The sequence below is a fragment of the Diceros bicornis genome, chromosome 2 (genome assembly GCF_020826845.1).
Source record: "Diceros bicornis minor isolate mBicDic1 chromosome 2, mDicBic1.mat.cur, whole genome shotgun sequence".
In the NCBI taxonomy this organism is placed as follows: domain Eukaryota; kingdom Metazoa; phylum Chordata; class Mammalia; order Perissodactyla; family Rhinocerotidae; genus Diceros; species Diceros bicornis.
In genome coordinates, this window is record NC_080741.1 from 61,979,094 (window position 1) to 61,996,994 (window position 17,901).

General features: G+C 39.8%; 1 protein-coding gene across 4 annotated transcripts in view; it reads right to left on the minus strand.

Moving 5' to 3' along the window:
• The window catches only part of CADPS (calcium dependent secretion activator), a 436,212-nt gene that overhangs the window by 213,215 nt on the left and 205,096 nt on the right, over positions 1–17,901 (minus strand). For all 4 annotated transcript variants that reach the window (XM_058562346.1, XM_058562336.1, XM_058562329.1 and 1 more), the window contains exon 6: positions 16,347–16,468. In XM_058562346.1, coding sequence (XP_058418329.1) covers positions 16,347–16,468 — 122 coding nt within the window. The remainder of the gene's footprint in view (positions 1–16,346; positions 16,469–17,901) is intronic.

Sequence of the window (17,901 nt, forward strand, 5' to 3'; positions counted from 1 at the left end):
CTGTTCAGATTCACAGATTAGGAAAGTGTTCTGTTGTGTGACTTGTTCCCATGGGCATAACCAGATTGGAAAGAAATGCTCCCTGACATGTGCAGAGGAGGAAAGCACAGCACGAGTTTGTGCTGCTACAGCAGAGCACACTGCCTGAGCTGCATTCACTCGCTCAGGCCCATGACACAGATATTGCAGGATGCAGACTAGATGCAATTCCCTGTACGTATTAACCATCAAGCAATCATTTTCTACCAGACTGAAAAAAAGCATATAAAAGTATAAGAGAATGAGACAGATCTTAAAACAGGGACAATTCTGAATTTTCTATATTTGATTAATTTTTGCGTGTGCAATATGTAGTAACTAATTACTAGCAACATGCTTTGTACTGATCACCATTAGTACAAGTGAATAACCTGCTCTTCTGCAACTCAGAAAATGGCACCACAGCTGTCTGGTGGCTCAAAACCCAAACCTGGATTCCTCTCTCGCCTCCACACTTTTACATACACACACACATTTACATACTAAGAAACTCATCTGTTTTAAGTGTACAATTCAAAGATTTCTAGTAAATTTACAACATTGTGCAACCACAGCTATAATCCAATTTTAGAATATAACCATCACCCCCAAAAGATCCTTTGTGCTTATTTGTAGCCAATCACCCTCCCACCTGCAATCTTAGGCGACCACTAGTTCACTTTCTGTCTCCACAGATTAGCCTTTTCTGGACATTTCACATAAAAGGAATCATATAATATGTGGTCCTTTGCATCTGGCTTCTTTTACTTATCATAATGTTTTTGAGGCTCATCAATGTTGTAGCATGTGTCAGTACTACATTCCTTTTTATTGCCAAATAGTATACGCATATATGTAATTTCTGAAGTGTAATAATTAAACACACACCCAGGAAGCCATCACTCAACTTAGAACTAGAATATTACAAAGGTGTTTAGTGCTCTGCTTCTCCCTCCAATCCATCGCCCAAGTAGTAACTGGCATCATGGCCATCCTTTGCTTACAACTTTCCGATGGCTTCCTGTGGCAGTTAAAATTAAATCCAAATCCTTTCACGGCCCACAGGCTCTACCTGATACGGTCCTCCCTTATCCCTCTTATTATTTTCCTCCTTGCTCACATACTCCAGACACAGTGTTCTTCTTCCCGTCCCTTAAACATTACAAGCTATTCCCACCTCAGGGACTTTAAACTTACTTTTCCCTCTTCCTTGAATGTTCTGCTTGATCTTCAGATGATTGGATCCTTGACTGAAATCTCAACTCCAATAGCACCTCCTCAGGGAGGGATTTCCTGACCAGCCAATCCAAAGGGAATTTTCCCCTATCTGGTCATTCCCAATCATATCACCCTGTTTAATTTTTTTGGTAGTACTTATCGCTGTCTTATTTGTTTACATACTTATTTTATGTCTCCTCCCACTAGAATATCAGTTCCCTGAGGAAAGAGACTGTGTCTGTCTTGTTCGTTGTTGTACCCCTTGTGCCTAGAGCAGTGTCTAATTCATATTTTTATGTAAACGACTATTTATTGAATGAATAAGGAAACACATTAAATCAGGATGCAAAGTGGATCTGGAGATCTGAAAGAGCCAGACAGTAGAGACTAAACCATAGTCTTTGTTTTGGTTGAACTAATGATATTTTTGGATCTGTACTTTCCCATTTTCTTTTTAAAATAAGTATTCTTATGCTGAAATTTTAATCACTTGATTAGCTTTAACCTCATGCAGAGAAAGTATGTACTTCTGATCAACACTTTGGGTCTAAAAAATCAGTGCAAATACTGCTGGTTTGGAGTTTTGTGTGATTTACCCTCACTTTTAACAAGGTGTTTGATGTCAGTTTCAAGAGACTAGTGGTTTTAGTCACACTGGCAACCTAGGTTTAGAATTAAGCCCTATTAACTGCCTCTCTATTTAGAGCGTCCTCAAGGTTATGTAGGTTTCTCTTCTTATTTCTTAAGTGCCTGAGTATTTTCCATTTCATTATGGGGTCAAGCCTTTTTCTTAGTTTACTTATTAAAAAGATATAATAAAAGCCAAAAGGAAGAGAGAATCCTTTCATATAGAGTCATGCATCTCTTAACGATGGGGATATGTTCAGAGAAATGTATCATTAGGCGATTTCGTCATTGTGCAAACATCATACAGTGTACTTACACAGACCTAGACGGTATAGCCCACTACACACCTAGGCGATATTGTACTAATCTTTCGGGACCACCGCCGTATACATGGTCCGTTGTTGACCGAAACATCGTCATGTGGCACGTGACTGTGTGTGGGTATATATATATATATGTATATTCCCCCAAATCATATTTGTGTTTGTTTTTATATCTATACACCCATTTTTTCTAGATACAATACTTTTTCCTACACCTTAGAAAAGTTTAGGTGTTAGTAGCGAATTTCGTAGTTGATCTTAGGTTACTTTAATTAAAGCTGGTGGTATTAACCTTGGTCCTAAGACTTGCTTGGCAGACCCATTTTATTTAAATTTAACACCTACCATATGGATTTGGTGTCCTGATCCCTGGTATGTTAAAAAAGATTGGGAAAGAACTAACAAAAAAGTTCTATTTAAAAAAGGACTTATATTGTTAGTGGTTATTGCAAAAGACCTGGAAAATTCCTGCAATGAGTTGTGTTTGTTTCAGTGTATTATCTCTCTCCATATATTTTAATCCATGATTTTGTTTTCTCCTGATGCTTTAACCACCCAAGATCCTGCACCAATATAACTAAGACGTTAATTGTTCTCACCTCAATGTACAAACACCACAATGTAATCTGCTTGCTTAGTTACAGGAAGCATCACTCTGCTGTTTATATAATAATTCTAATTGTGAAGCTTTTTATGTATCCAGACAAATGGAGCAAATTGAGATTGCTCAGTGAGGCCGGAGAATGACCTTCATTTGCGCACAATGACTTGCTTGCTGTTTGTATACAAACAGCCGAACCACATCTTAATTCCAGGCTCAAGTTTAAAAGCTGCAATGAATTCTCTGAGGTTGCCAGAGACAAAGACGGCATGCTGATGGTGGAAGCTGGAGAGACAGAGGGCTCCCAACAAATAAATTCAGCAAGTGACCATCTGCCATACACTTTCCCCCAGTATACAGGCTGACGGAGATTGAATATGTGTTCACTCAAATAGGATGACCAACTGGTCCAATTTGCTCCAGGACCCGGGACTTTCAGTGCTAACACTGGAAAGTCCTGGGCAAACTGCGATGAGATGGTCACCCTAATCATTCATAGGAGGACATAGCTGTGATTTAATAACACCATTTCCAGGAGTTTCTCCAAAAGAAACAATCGTAGGTGAGTATAAAGATTTCCATACAAGGTTATCCATCACGTACATATATCTGTGGGTGTGTGCGTACACACAGTCATAGATATGGAAAAGCAAAACGGAAAACAACACCAAAACATTTACACTCATTATTGCCTGGTATTGGGATCATGAGTAATATTTAATTTTTCCTTACACTTTTCCTCAATTTTGGGCAATAGACATATTAATTTTCTGATCAGAAAACATCATCTAATTTTAAGAACTAAGCCAAGCACAGTTCCTTATACAAAATAGACACTAAAAAATATTATTTGAAGTATATGTACAAAAACACGCATTTCCTGCCCAGATTTTTCAGCAGCTGCAGCTGTTAGGAGAATCCTGGGTCTAAGATTCCACTGTGAAGTTGGAGTCAAGCCTGATTTACTTAAATGTAATTAAACATTATCCTCGTGAAAGGCTACAAGTATCCAACACTCACATTATCTACAGAGAACCGCTCAGTCACTTAGTGAGATTGGACCTGTATTTCTTGAAATCCTTTCACATTAATACCTCCCTACCAGAAGCAAGCATTACCACAAGCACAGTGCAATCCAACTTTTAAACCAAGCAGGAAATGAAACCTTGAGGGGGAAGTGAATGCATTCATTTTCTTTTTTGGTTTGGTGTCAATGTCACCCTAATGTCGGCATGTAACATTCTGTAAAAGACACGTCTTTGCTAACGTGGAGAAAGAACAAATTTGGTACAGCTTAGAGTAATCCTTGCAAAGAACAAAAGACCCAGCTAGAGAACCAACTGTCCCAGTTCTCAGCTGTACATCCATTATCCACAAGATTGTAAGAGATGTCGGGCTGGCTTCAACTCACTGAAGGTCATTTACCGAGACTCTAGAACTACAACCTACAAATTGGCAAGTGGTGCGTGCAAGGCAAGCTTTGGAGGTAATAAACAATTGTAGTCTCATGAGAGAAGAGCCAAGTGTTGTCCAGGGCTAGAATGTTCTTTGGAAAAGAGTAGAAAACGGAAATAAGAAGGAGAGTCTTCGCTCTAGGTCCCAAGGTATCCTGAACCTGTCCTTTTCACTCCTGTTCCTCTGCCACCACCAGCCACTGTCATCTCTCACGTGACTGCGACAGCCTCCCAACTGGTGTCCCTGCTGCCCACGCCCCATGTAATCATTCTCCATTCAGCAGCCGGGGGATCTTTTAAATACGTAAATACTATCATTACTTTCAAGCTTAAAATCCAAACTTCTCATCTTGCCCTCCAGACCCTATGGGATCTGGCTTTGGCCAGCCCCGCTGACTCGCTTCTAGCTCTCTTCCCCCTCACTCTGCTCCAGCCCTCTGGCCTTTTATCTGCCCCTCAAACATGCCGGGGTAACTCCTTCTCACCACAGGGTCTCTGAACTCTCCACTCTCTCTGCCCAGCACACTCTCTGTGTGGTCAGCCCCTTCTTGTTTGGGTTTAAGTTCAATCGTCACTTCTTGGGGACACTTTCTGACCAATGTAACTAAAACAGCTTCTTTTCTTTAGATTGGTTAATCTCCACCAACTCACCCTACATCTTTGCTTCACAGCAGAGCTGGAGGAGCCCTGAACCTACATTTTGGCTGAATGCTAAATGAACTGAGGGCTACAAATCAATATTTGGCCAAAGCTGAGTATTGATGTTACAGAAGGAGCTTCTGGGAATACAAGAATCAAATGAAATTATTAACAATTTAGTTTTTATTACAATTTTGATAGTGAAAATTTAAACTTCTGTTATTACAGTATAGGAACAATAATTTCTTAGCACTAATAGCTAAAAAGTTCCCACCAACGGCCTCTATATGGCACATTTAGGATGGACACCAAATAGATGTTTCCTTTACCTTGAAGTCGATGGAAGAATGAAATATTTTGGGGCCAGCTCTGCCAGTGTGGGAACTGTTAACAGTGACAGCAAGTTATTAAGCTTTCCTTCCTTCCAGATAGGAATGGATTAAGGTGAGGTTTATCTTATTTTGCTTAATGTGATGAACGCTAGCACACACCAAATGGGGCTACAAAGATTAGAATTATGATATAGCCTAATTTTTACTTTTCTGCCTTGTACTACTGTTTAAATTTTATAAAGATTTCTTGGCTCAAAAAGGAGATAATGTTCATCACCACTCACCTAAATGAGACAAAGGAAGGAAAGGCTGACTGAGTGAATGGAGGAGTATGGCGAACAGCATCTTATGCTCCTTTCTCTGTGATCTGGTTCTCTCCCCGATTTATAAGTATTTGTGGGATCAGTGGGTAGCAGGCCCATGGGATGAATTCTGATCACAAACGACCAAAGGAGCACAGTGAGTTCTTCTAGAGGCTACCATTTCCAGAGACCAGGCTGGTTCTGAGGTTTGTTTTGTTTGGGGTCTCTCTAAAGTAGGAAAGTGAGAAAGAGAGAAGCATTTTCAAGGTCCCAAGTCCTGATACACGGCTCAACAGAAAATCAGTTAGTTTTGTTCTTGGAGTAGAAATAGTTTACATGATTTGATGCCTTAGAGAGAAAAACAAGGTGACAACACACAGCAGGGCAGAACTGGGACTTCAGACACCGGGACTCCTGCCTCCAATTCCTCTTTCCCAATAGTCCTCAAATACTGACATTGCAACTCTATCATACTATTCGATGTGTAAAGTAATGGTAGACGAGAGCTCCCTTTTTATTCCTTCTATCTCTCTCGTAAATCCACAAAAGAAAAAAAAAATCAAAACAACAATACCCTGCCTTAATTAGATCACATAACAGTCTATTTGCTAAATGTCAAGATACCCCTAAATTTACATAGACTTAGTTTAACTTGTAATACACCTATCAATTCCTCTGTGTGTGGGTGTATGTATTTTGTTCATTACTTGAAAAGTGACAGTGGTTTGGTATCAAGTCAAGCTCACACATGGATTCACTTTATTTTTCAGACTTTTTCTATTCTTTTGGATATTTTGCAGCCATTTCTATTCTTTTGGATATTGAGCACTTATTTCAGTGGAGAAATCTCCACCATAATTATCATTATGTTGATCAGTATTCTAAAGAGGTTTTCAAGCCCATCACATGGACCCCCGTCTTAGCTTTTCTCAGAGCCCTTCACCATTGCCCATTAAGGCGTAGCTCTGAGTCAATCAAGATTTACTGACCATCTGTTACATGTAAGGCATTATCAGAAAAGTAGCCTGATATACCGATTTTTCCAAGTATAGGTAAGGAATCCACATATAAGTGAGTACATTTCAAGGGAAACTAAAAAAAAAGGCGTGTAACTGAGAGAGAATGTATCTTAAGCTTCTTTAGTTCACACCACCTGACTTTGATCGTCTGTGCTGTTTTCCTTTTCACCCTGGCTCCACTGATGGCAACAATAATTATAAAGATAAGAATAACAGCTCTTATATTTGTGCCAAGTACTTTGCATATGTTATTAAATTTGAATCCTCATCAACAAGCCTATGACATAAGCATCAGTAGCTGATTTCATAGATGAAGAAACTGAGGTTCAGAGGATTTAGTAACTCATTCAATGTAACAATGTCAGCTGAACAGTTGGGATCCAAACCAGGGATTATCTCCCCCCGAAGCTTTTGCTCTTATGCCTATGCTAAACCTTTATTTGCCTTATAATCACCAAAATGTTTCCAAGCAGGTTCCAGCTATTAAAGGCTACCTGAAATAGCTGCTCCACCCCAAACCCTACAAACCAGAAGCCATGGGCTAGGCTGAAAGCTTTTAATTCCTTACCAAGGAACCTAGGGAACTTTGAAGGACTCCAGAGCTTAAGCACCAGAGCCCCAGAAGTTTCCAAACACCCTGATGATTGGCATCATGCCAGGAAGAGCATCTGTCTTCCCCGGAGGCCCCACATTCATCTGCATCCCTGCCGTGACGTGAGCTCTATATCACAGCACAGGGGGTTTTGCTATAAAACAAATAAGACACTTGTGAACACATAGAAAGTATAATCTCAGCAGCACTCTAGCCTCTCTTGAACAAAGGAGCCAGAAAGAAGCTGGAAGAATGGGCTTGTGGAGTCCCACACAGTAGGGGGCTGGATTATTTGGTGTGTTGTGACTCTGGGTGAGGACTTAGGGAGGACCGCTGCCCTTTTCCATTTCTCTCACCTTCAGGAACCAGTTCTTGTCATCAAATTGATGGCAGCCCACGCTGAGGGGCTGTCCTCTGGCTCTGGAAAGCATTTTGGCAATAGCGCCCTTTCTTCTTTGGCAGACTTGGTTATTTGCTTTCCATGTGTTTGGAGTCATATGGCCTGGGTTTGAGGAGTTGTAGGATTTTAGGGCAGGCTTCCTAAATATGTAATGATGGGATAGTGGCTGTCTACTTCTTAACAGTATCATGTGACATTCAGTGAGATTTCAGTGGGGTTTTAGCTATTAATATTTCTTGAGAGGTTATCATATGCCTTGCATTGAACTCAGCCGCTAACATGGATATCATTTTTCAACACCAATCCCATGGGGCAGGTTGTATTATCATCTCCATTTCAAATTTAAGGAAACTGAAGCTCAACGAGGAGAATCCACTTGCCCAAGGTCACCCAGCTGGTGAGTGGTATTGCTGGGATTTAAACCCAGGTCTGTGTGACTCAACCATATGGTATCAGCCAGCTCATTGTCTGGCACCCAGTAGATTTCAATAAATGGTAGGGGCAATTGTTATTGATAATGATTTCCATGAGGAAGGATGATGATCATTATCATTAGTGGCTGTCCTGGAATTTTGTAAGCACTTCGAGGGGAGGGGCCACCTCTGGCTTATCTTTGCAGACTCACATACATGGCACCTAACAGTGCTGCTGCACATGGGTCGAATTACGTCTGCAGAGGTAAGTGTCGGCATTGAGGTGGAACACTGTACTAGTACTAATGTGTGACAGCATGTTCACCATCATTGAAATAGAGGCAGTGATTTAACCCACAAAAATAACTGAATTTATGGAAAGGAAATGAGCCCTGTAAGATAGTTTTGCTGAGTAGTCAATGCTAATTAAAATAACTTCTTTTAGTGGTATGATTTCTTTCAGAATGATAGGGTAGCAGAATGAGTTAAAAGTACAGGCTTTGGGTTTGGCTCCTGGCTCAGCTATTTATTATCTGTGCAACTTTGACCAAGGCACCTAACCTCTCTGAATCTCAGTATTTCCATCAGTAAAATGGGAATAACAATAGTACCTATCTCATGGGTTTCAGGAGGGCATTAAATAAGACATTTACTGTGAAATACTTCGTACAGCTCCTGGCCCATAAAAAGTGTGGAATCCATGTTAGTGATTACTATTTAGACTCAGGTTGCTTTTTTTTTCCCATCTCTCCTTTCTCCCTCCAAACAAGAATGAAGCCATGATAATAATAGCCAACATGATTAACATGTGACAGGCACTGTTTTAAGTATTTTATATATGTTAATTCATTTAATTCTCACAAGTATGTGGAAAATGAAGCGGTGAGTGAGGTAACTTTCCCAAGGTCCCATAGCTGAGATATGGACCCAGTGCTCTGGCTTCCGATTCTGGGCTCTTATTCACAACGCCATGGTGCTTCTATGCATAAATGAACGTAAACCAAGCCTGTCTTGTTTTCTTATTAGTGAGAATTTAGAGCTTCTGGGCTGCGTCCATTGTTACAGATAAGTAACTATATGGCATTCCTTCCCATATTCTCCCTGATCACTAAATAACAAGTATAGCGGTTTTTCACACTTGGGGAGAAATGTATCAAATGGGATTTCCACTAAACAGTGATGGGCAATCAGTCCAATTCTCAGATTACATCAGCATTAGATATAATTGACAAGTAAGTTCAGGCAAAGTATTTGAGGAGCTGAACCAGAGAGAAAAACAGGACTAAGGACCTGTTGTCTCTTAGTCCTCAAAGTGCTATTAAAAAAATACTTTCTTGTCTCATACCTACCCAACTTTGGACTACTCATAAAATCATAACTTTAATGGATTTATCACGTTTAGATGGAGCATCACCATCTAACTCTCAAACTCCAGCTACCACTCGATCATCTAATTCTAGAACTCCCGCCAGCTCTAGAAATTCCATCAACTTGATGTTACTTGCAATTCCTGAAACTCTGTCTTAAGTTCTGCCATTATGGCTCTTCTTTGGATCAGTGGGGTGAAAAAACTATAGAATTGTTAAGGGAGAAGGAGTCTTGGATACCACTTATGAGGACATAGTGAAGCTGGAAAGCTTGGTTACCTATACAAGACAGGGTGGCAAATTTATGATGGAGTTGGGTGCAGCATTCAGAGCTCCTTATCCACAGCTTGTTCTCAAATACCCCATTCCTTTCCCCCATCTACCCTACTGTTTGTTGTTTTACCAGTCAGCCTACTTTCATCTTCCAGCTCACAAGCAAATATAAACTGGTTTTCATTAAAGTTGTGGCTTCTGGACCAAGTTTTCTGGTCTGAAAGGCAGGACAGTCTCTGAGCATCCCAAACCGTGATTACAATTTTGTTTCCTCCCAAACTACACATTTTCTGGGAGCCTAGCAAAATTGAATTTCCGGGTCAGTGTTGGCTTTTAGCATTTATGATTTAATTAACTCTGGAAGAAGCTAAGCCTTATTTCTCAGAAAAGAAAAACAAGAGAAATGGTAACCAAATTCCTACTCAGTGCTATAAAAAGGTGGACTATAGACTGTGACCTTGAGCATTGAGTTCTGAGAAAGGTAGACAAGAAAGGAGACTATTCTCAGGAGGCCTCATTGCTTTTTCCATTTGGTAGCTTTTGCAGTTCTCAAGCTAGAGTGGCTCCTGAAGAATTTACCACTCTGCGCCCAGGCACTTGGATTTTTCCAGTCAGTTTTTTTCCATGGCTCCACAATGTCAATGTCTGTATTATTCCCTGACGCTATATTATTCCCTGACACTGTATTATTCTCTGACACTAATGCCTGGCAAATAGTATGTGCTCCATAAATATTTATCGACCAATATACCTGTCGTTCAAAGTTTACTCTGGTCTTTAAAGATGCTTCAGGTTTCAAGATGGAAATCCAATCATACACTGTCCTGGCTTAAAATCCTCCAATGGCTTCTCCATGATCTTGGAATGAAGTTCAAACCCTTCATGCGGCCTATAAGGCCTTGAGTCGTCTGGCCCTGGCTTGCCCTTTAGACGACTCCTGTAGCACGTACCCCCTCATTAATCTGTAGTCACATTGCTCTCCTTTCTGGTCTTGGAATGCATCAAATCTCTTCCTACCTCAAAGCCTTTGCGTTCGCCGTTCTCTGTGCCTGGAATGCTTTCCTTGGCTCTTCTAATGGCTGGTTCCTTCTCATCCTTCAGATATCAACTCACACATTACCTACTCTTGAGTGAGCTTCCTTGGCCATTAGAGTACCCTACATCCTATTACTTTTTAATGCAGCAGCCTGTTAATTTCTTTCACAACCAAAATATAATCTGCCATTACCTTATATGTTTATTTGTTTATCACCTATGTCCTTTACTAGAATGTACACTCCATAAGGCCAAGGCTTGATCTACATTATTTATGGCTGTAGCCCCAGCACTGGTTGGACCCAAGTAGAACATTCCATGTATACTTGTTGAGGGAATGCAAGTGCCCGCTCTTCATATCATTCACATGCATCTAAATTTCAAAGGAGCCATTCAGGAAAGATATTCTGTTTCCATTTAAACCATTCCAAGGCCCAGTACACAGAAAATATTCTTAGCTAAATTGAGAAAGGAAGTACCATTAAGAAGATGATACATGAGGCAAAGAATTGGAGGGCACAACTTCCTTTTCTGACTTTGTAACTAACTAAATGTGGGGGTGATTTAATGGAACTCCACTTCTATGAATACTTTGGGCATAATAAGCCTGGCGCATTCTGAGTTGCACCATTAGCACAAATGATATATTTCACAGAAGAAAAATGTTGTAGAAAGTCATTGCGTTTTGTTTTTGTTTTTGTTTTTTTTCCTTTAATATGGTCTCATCAGATAAGGTGCCATTGAAAAATGCTAGGACTGTGGCAAGATTTACCAGTTAGGGCATTTTATTTTCTTATTTTCTTGGAAAGTGGCAGGAAACCGTTTGATTGCGTGTTCTAATTCCTGACAATAATGAAATCCATACGTCATGAAGCCCATGCTTGTCAGGGAATAATGAACTTGTGAAATAATCAAATGCCAAGTGGCATCCTTGGTTTCAATTTAGAAGAATATAATTTCAGATAAGTTAGCACAATATTGAGCTGCTAACTCAAGCCGCCTTTCTTTTCAGCAAAATTATTTAAATTTCTCTGGTATTTAATCCTCCGGGCATGCTTTCTTTAGAGGGCAATTTACACTGTACAAATCCACTAAGAAAGACATTCATTTTGGAGTCTATCTTCTACTCAGGGAATATGTCAGGTTTCCTTACATCAATTTTCCCAAATTAAAGTAATTTCCATACCGTCTTCCCAACCTTTGCCATTTCCACATAACAACACAAGATATTTTCATGATTATTTTTTATCATATCTAGGTACCACCTGCGCTATTATTTACTTAATATATTTTATTTAAATTAATTCACTTTTTAAATGTTAATGTATTTCTTTATAAAGGCAAGCTTATGTCACTGTTGCAAAAGCAGCACCACCAGCCATGAATGGAAGGTAAGACAAAATACAACCTATTATCTTATATATTTATTTGTTCATTTGTTTATTGCCTATGTCCTTTACTAGAATGTATGCTCCACGAGGCCAAGGCTTGATCCACGTTATTCATGGCTGTAGCCCTAGCACTGGTTGGACCCAAGTAGAACATTCCATGTACACTTGTCGAGGGAATACAAGTGCCCACCCTTCATATCATTCACTTACATCTAAATTCTAAGGATCCATTCAGGAAAGATATTCTGTTTCCATTTCAACCATTCCAAGGTTCAGTACACAGAAAACATTTTCGGTTAAATGAGATCTAAACAATGCTATTAAATTCTAACCGGAGGCTCTTCCCTGCAGAAGGCTCTGAGCCTGAGGCCTGTGGAAGTGTTAAAAATTTACTAGAACCAAACCAAAACATTCTCCTTGACTTGATCAAAAGAACTGAAAAATAAATGGAAAAGGAATAACTTCCTTATTACATGATTTGGTGTTACTCAATGCCACATCTTGGTAACACCTAACATAATCTCTGTTATCAGCAGAGGTAGAGTGCCGTCCTTTGAAAAACACTGCCTCATGGCAGGAAAAGTCTTCTGTTCTATTTCAAAGGAGGTGGAAAAATATATCTGGGTTCTTGAATCCACAAAGTGTTTCCTTTCTCCATTCCCATGCCCTCCTGAGATTGCTCACCTGAAAAGACGATTTCGGTTACTTCTGCCTCAGCACCCCCATTGGCTTCCCACCAGAGGAGGAAACATTGTGTTGTAATTGGAGGCAATTTTTTTTTAAATAAATATATATCTTTAAAACTTTTTATCATATATTCTTCTGGCTTTCCATGTTAAAAACCCAGGAGAGGAGGACAACAGAATTGAAAGGGTATATAGTCTGCTTGAAAATAACCACAGGTAGCAAAGAGATTGATAAAATAAAGGATGAGTGGGGGCTACACACACACGCACACACCATTTTTTCCAACCATAAATTATATTTAACTCATGAACACAGCATTTGTATATTATGCACCTGATCCATATTATGCACCATGCTGGGCAGGACCCTGGTTGTAAGGGAAGAGATGGCATTGATGAAGGAGGTGAGGGAGAGCTTGGGAACGTCCATTACTAGGTTTCGACAATGTAGATCAGCATTTCCAATGGATGCTAATAGATTCTAGTTGAAATAACTTTTGGAAAGTCATGGATAAACAAAGCTCAACAGGTTTATTTACTGTTGGAAATCTTTAAAGCCTTTAAAATGCCAATGTATACCGTGAATAACTCAGAAAGAGATACAACGTCTTGCATTTCCCAACCTTACTTGACCATAGGACCACTCTCCCTGTCCTTGTTTTTCTTACAGTATTCTACACATTAAAGTTCCAAAAACATACTCTTGGACAAACTGGGTTATGTAATGTCCTCCTGAATTTGTGACTATACCGGAAAGAAAAAAGACAAGAGCTAAATTCCTTGTAGACAGGAGGTAGGATAAGATGTTAGTGTTCCAGTTATTGGGTGAAATACTTGGTAGCAGCAACAACAGAATTCATGAGTAATCAATAAAACAGGCTTGAATGGAATTTTGGTTTTAGGATGTATAATAAAGTATGGGCATCTGCTGGCCATAAGAATAGTCAAAGACAAGATTCAGAAGATTACCGGGGCAGTATCTCACTCAAAAGGATACTTTTTGGGATAATCAAAATCAAGCAGAGATGACAGCTGGAGATTAGTAATGGGAGAAATTTTAAGTAGAAGAGGAGAGGAAAGGAAAAGAAATATAAGCTTCAAAGAAAAGAACTTAGGGAGAGGATTCAGGATAAGTCCAAACTAGGGAGAGAGGAAGTAAACAGATCTGCACCAACAGGCTCATTCATCCTACCAGATAAAACTGGAGGCAGAGGAAAACTACCAGAACTGAACTATGACAAAGAAAAAGGTAAAGAAGAGAACTGGGCAAAGAATTGTGGATTGAGAAGGAAGATGTGTAGAGGTTATAAGAAAATTTATACAGAAAGGATAAAGAGAGAGAAAGAAAAATGAGCATTGGTAGATTTCAAAACTCTGGGTATCTCTTTGGGATGCTATGGAAATGGCAAATACAGGGCACTTGTACCCTTTCCTCTCCCATGGCAGATGTTACAAGTTGATCATGGCACTATTTTCCTCTTAATAAAGATTTGGCCTCAGAATCCTTCTCAACACAGCACTCTAGGTAGCCACTACCGACTGATTTGACTTGACCCTAGTCATGAAACTTGCATTCTTACTGTATTAAAAAACAAACAAGCAAACCATCTGTGGGGTGTTGGTAACACCCACTCACTGCTTGAAGAGAAATAAAAAAAATATACTTCTGGCAAGAAAAGCAAAATGTTTCAGTGTAAGATGTTCATTTATATGGACATAATAATGTACATGTATGGATATGAGTAAATATATATGAGAAATATGAATATTTCCAGTAGGTAGACCCAAGCATTCCATATTTATTTGTAATCTGAAACTCTGCTTTAAACATTCATAAGTGCATGAAAATCAGTTCATCATTTACCCTGGCAACTGAAACCTTAAAACCCAAGAAAATGATAGGAATTATGTTTTGAGTTAAAATAGCCCATATGAAACAACAGCCCGTTAGAGTAATCAGAGGTTTCTCCTTCCTTCTCTAACTTGTGACACTATATTGGGCCCAACATCTTAAAAGGTTGGCAGAAACACCAAATATATAACATACATGACACATTTTTAAAAAGCACATATAAATAATCCAGCATAACATAATAGCATTGATGATGATCAGGTCATGGTAACTTGGGGGAAAAATTGAGATTTCATCAATGGTATTCATTTTCAGTTTGAAACTAAGTTTTAAAAAAGGGAGGAAGGATGGTGTGTGACCAGTTGCATTGGTTTCCATTTCCTTCTGCATACACTCATTAATTTCATCCAGCTTCTGAGCATCTGAGGCCTTTGCTATTCATACAAAGAACCACTTGAAGGCATACAATGCCCTCAGATTTTCTCTCCTCCAGGAAACATTCAGTGTTTTCATTGAACTATTTTGTTTGAACATCCTGGTAAGTTATTCATGTTCTGCCAAACAGCTCATAATGCTCTAGGGGAGGATAGGCAGTGAGCTGCTGTTAGGAGTGACTCTTTTTATGACTTTCTTATGAATTAACAATAATAAAAAAAATGCACATTAGTTTAGGCTGGCTTAACTGAGATAGAAAAGGAAGAAAGAGAGGCAGTGGGTAGGGAGGGAAGAGAGAAGTGATCTCTCAAGGATCTTTGAGGCCTGAGAGTCTATTGACCCAAATGAATTAATCATCATCGCTCCTGTGAACCACTGCAATAGAATCCTAAGTGGTCTCCTGCATCAACTCTGGCCCCCTCCACTGCAGCCAGAGTGATCTTTTCAAAACACTTATCTAATCATGTATCCCCATGCTTCTCCACGGCCTAGCAAGGCCCTTCATGGCGTGGCCTCTTCCTGCCTCACTGGCAGCTTATGGCATACCTTGTTCTCTGAACTTCAGCCCCACTGGCCTTCTTTCGATTCCTCTTTGCCACAGGGCCTTTGCACAAGCTGACTCTGCCTTGAATGCTCTTTCTACTCTCACTCCCCTTGTTCAACTTTTATAACACTAGCCCAAATGTCTTGTAACTCCTAAAGAAGGCTTACTCTGACTCTGTCCCCACCAACTCGTTTAAGTCCCCCTGCTATCTCCTCTCCAAGTGCTCTTTCCTTTTCAGCATTTCTAACTATTTGTATCTGTGTGATTATTTTTCTGATGCCCCCACTCTGTAGCTCTGTAGGGCTACAACAGTGACTATTTTCCTTTCTACTGTGCAATAGTACCTTGTACACAAACAGTGAGCATTTGACAAATACGTATTGACTGAATGAATTAATGTATTATGTCTAATGTAACATACTGCTTTGATGATATATTCATAACTGTGGCACATAGAGAAAGATTTTTTTTAAAATTCCTTATACTGTAAACCAAGTATTATTTAGAAAATATAATAAAAAAAATTTATATCAAACTCTCCTGCACACCATACCAAAGGATGGAAGATGTAACTTTCTAAGGTGAATACATAAAACCTCCAGAAAGGAGATTGTTTCTTTAATTGTCTTCCATTCTCTGCTTTGAAGGAAGTGGAATCCCTATTATGGCTGCCAAATAAAAATGTAGTCAACTCACTTTGTTTGAAAAATAATATATGTCTTCTAGAACATTCTGGGGAAACCAGACCTTTAACTTGGAGTTGGCTAAAATGGAGCCAACGAGAACAACCTTCTGGAAGATGAACTGTGGAGAACGTTAACTTACGTTGGTTTAGAGGCCTCAGCCTGGTCAGTCTGCAGTTTCTCTCCTCCTTCAACCTCCATTGTGCAATACACAATGCGATTTGGAGCCAAGGATTTGAGGCCTTGGACTTCCATGATCACCACCTGGAAACAGAATCACACGTAGTAGAGGTTATTGCCAAAGCCCATGGGCAGAATCACCTAGAGGAAAATATATAGATGAGAAAAAGTGACAAAAAAAGCCAACAGGTATCTGATGGCTTCTATCATGTTTCTACCAGTCATGCTGGGGTCAGTCTAGTAAGAGGATGTAATTCTTCATAGTGTAGCTTATTGCCTCCCAGATGGAAAGACAAGGCTCGCTAATTCAGATGCTCACAGGGGCCAGACAGGTAACGGGCTCCTCTTTTCTGTGTTAGACACATAGGATCATTTTTCATTTCCACAAAGAAATAGACTCTCTCCTATTTCTTTAAAAATAGTCTAGCTTTTAATTCAGCACTTGGCAGAGACATAGTCCCATGGATTCACTTTTCTCTTTACAGTAAGATAGTGCTAAAGCAAGTGCTAAGATAAAGGGCAAGTAACATTCAGCATTACAGTCAGAGATGCAATAAAGAGTAGTGGGGACTGCGGCAAAATGGAAAGCACATGCTGTGTCTAACGGGAGCAGTTGCTACTCAGTTGCTGCCCATTATGGCCTTGTCTTTCCCCAGAGTTGCCAGACACTCTAATTTTTCCCACCAGAAAATGGAAATCTGAATCAGAATCAAAGTCAGAAAGCTGATTTTGAAATTTTGACAATAATCCAAAAAGGGAGGAATAAAATACACAAACTTTGTGCAGGCCAACATTGTTGGGTCAAAACCAAAACATGTCTGCAACTGCATACTGTCTGTTCTAGACTGAGGGAAAAGGCAGGTGTCTTGATGGACCATGATGTATTATTTGCAATTCCTAGCACTTCCCACCACTACCCTCAAACTCACCTGCTATTCTCATATTCAGTGATATGCCTTGTGAGTTATTAGAGAGAGGGGAGGGGAGGGCAGAGATACTGATTTAAAAATCAGAAACAAATGACCTGCATCAGAGATCTACAATAAGCAAGGTATACGAAAAAATTAAAACTCACTCAATTGTACTCCAAAACAGGTAATGGCATTACACAAGGAGAAGGATATGGGTGTGCAAAAAAAGCACACTTTTTTAATGGGCTTGATTCAAGGAAGTACAATAGGGCAGGCATTGAACCAAGACTCACAAGTCACTGTTCTCTGCTTAATAGCCCAGTGGTTCTCAAACTTGGTGTGAATCAGAATGACCTGGAAAGCTTGTTAAACCAGAGACCCTGGACTCCACCCCCAGTTTCTGATAAGAAGGTCTGGGGTGGGGCAAACTTTTCATTTCTAACAATTTTCACAGTAATGCTGATGTTGATGGTGCTAATCCAGGAGCCCTCCTTTGAGAACCATTGTACTACTCATGTGATGTGGGGCAGAAGACTTGACCTTGAAGTCACTCCACTTTCCTTTCAAATCTCCTGAGCCTCAGTTTCCTCATCTGTAAATTGGGGC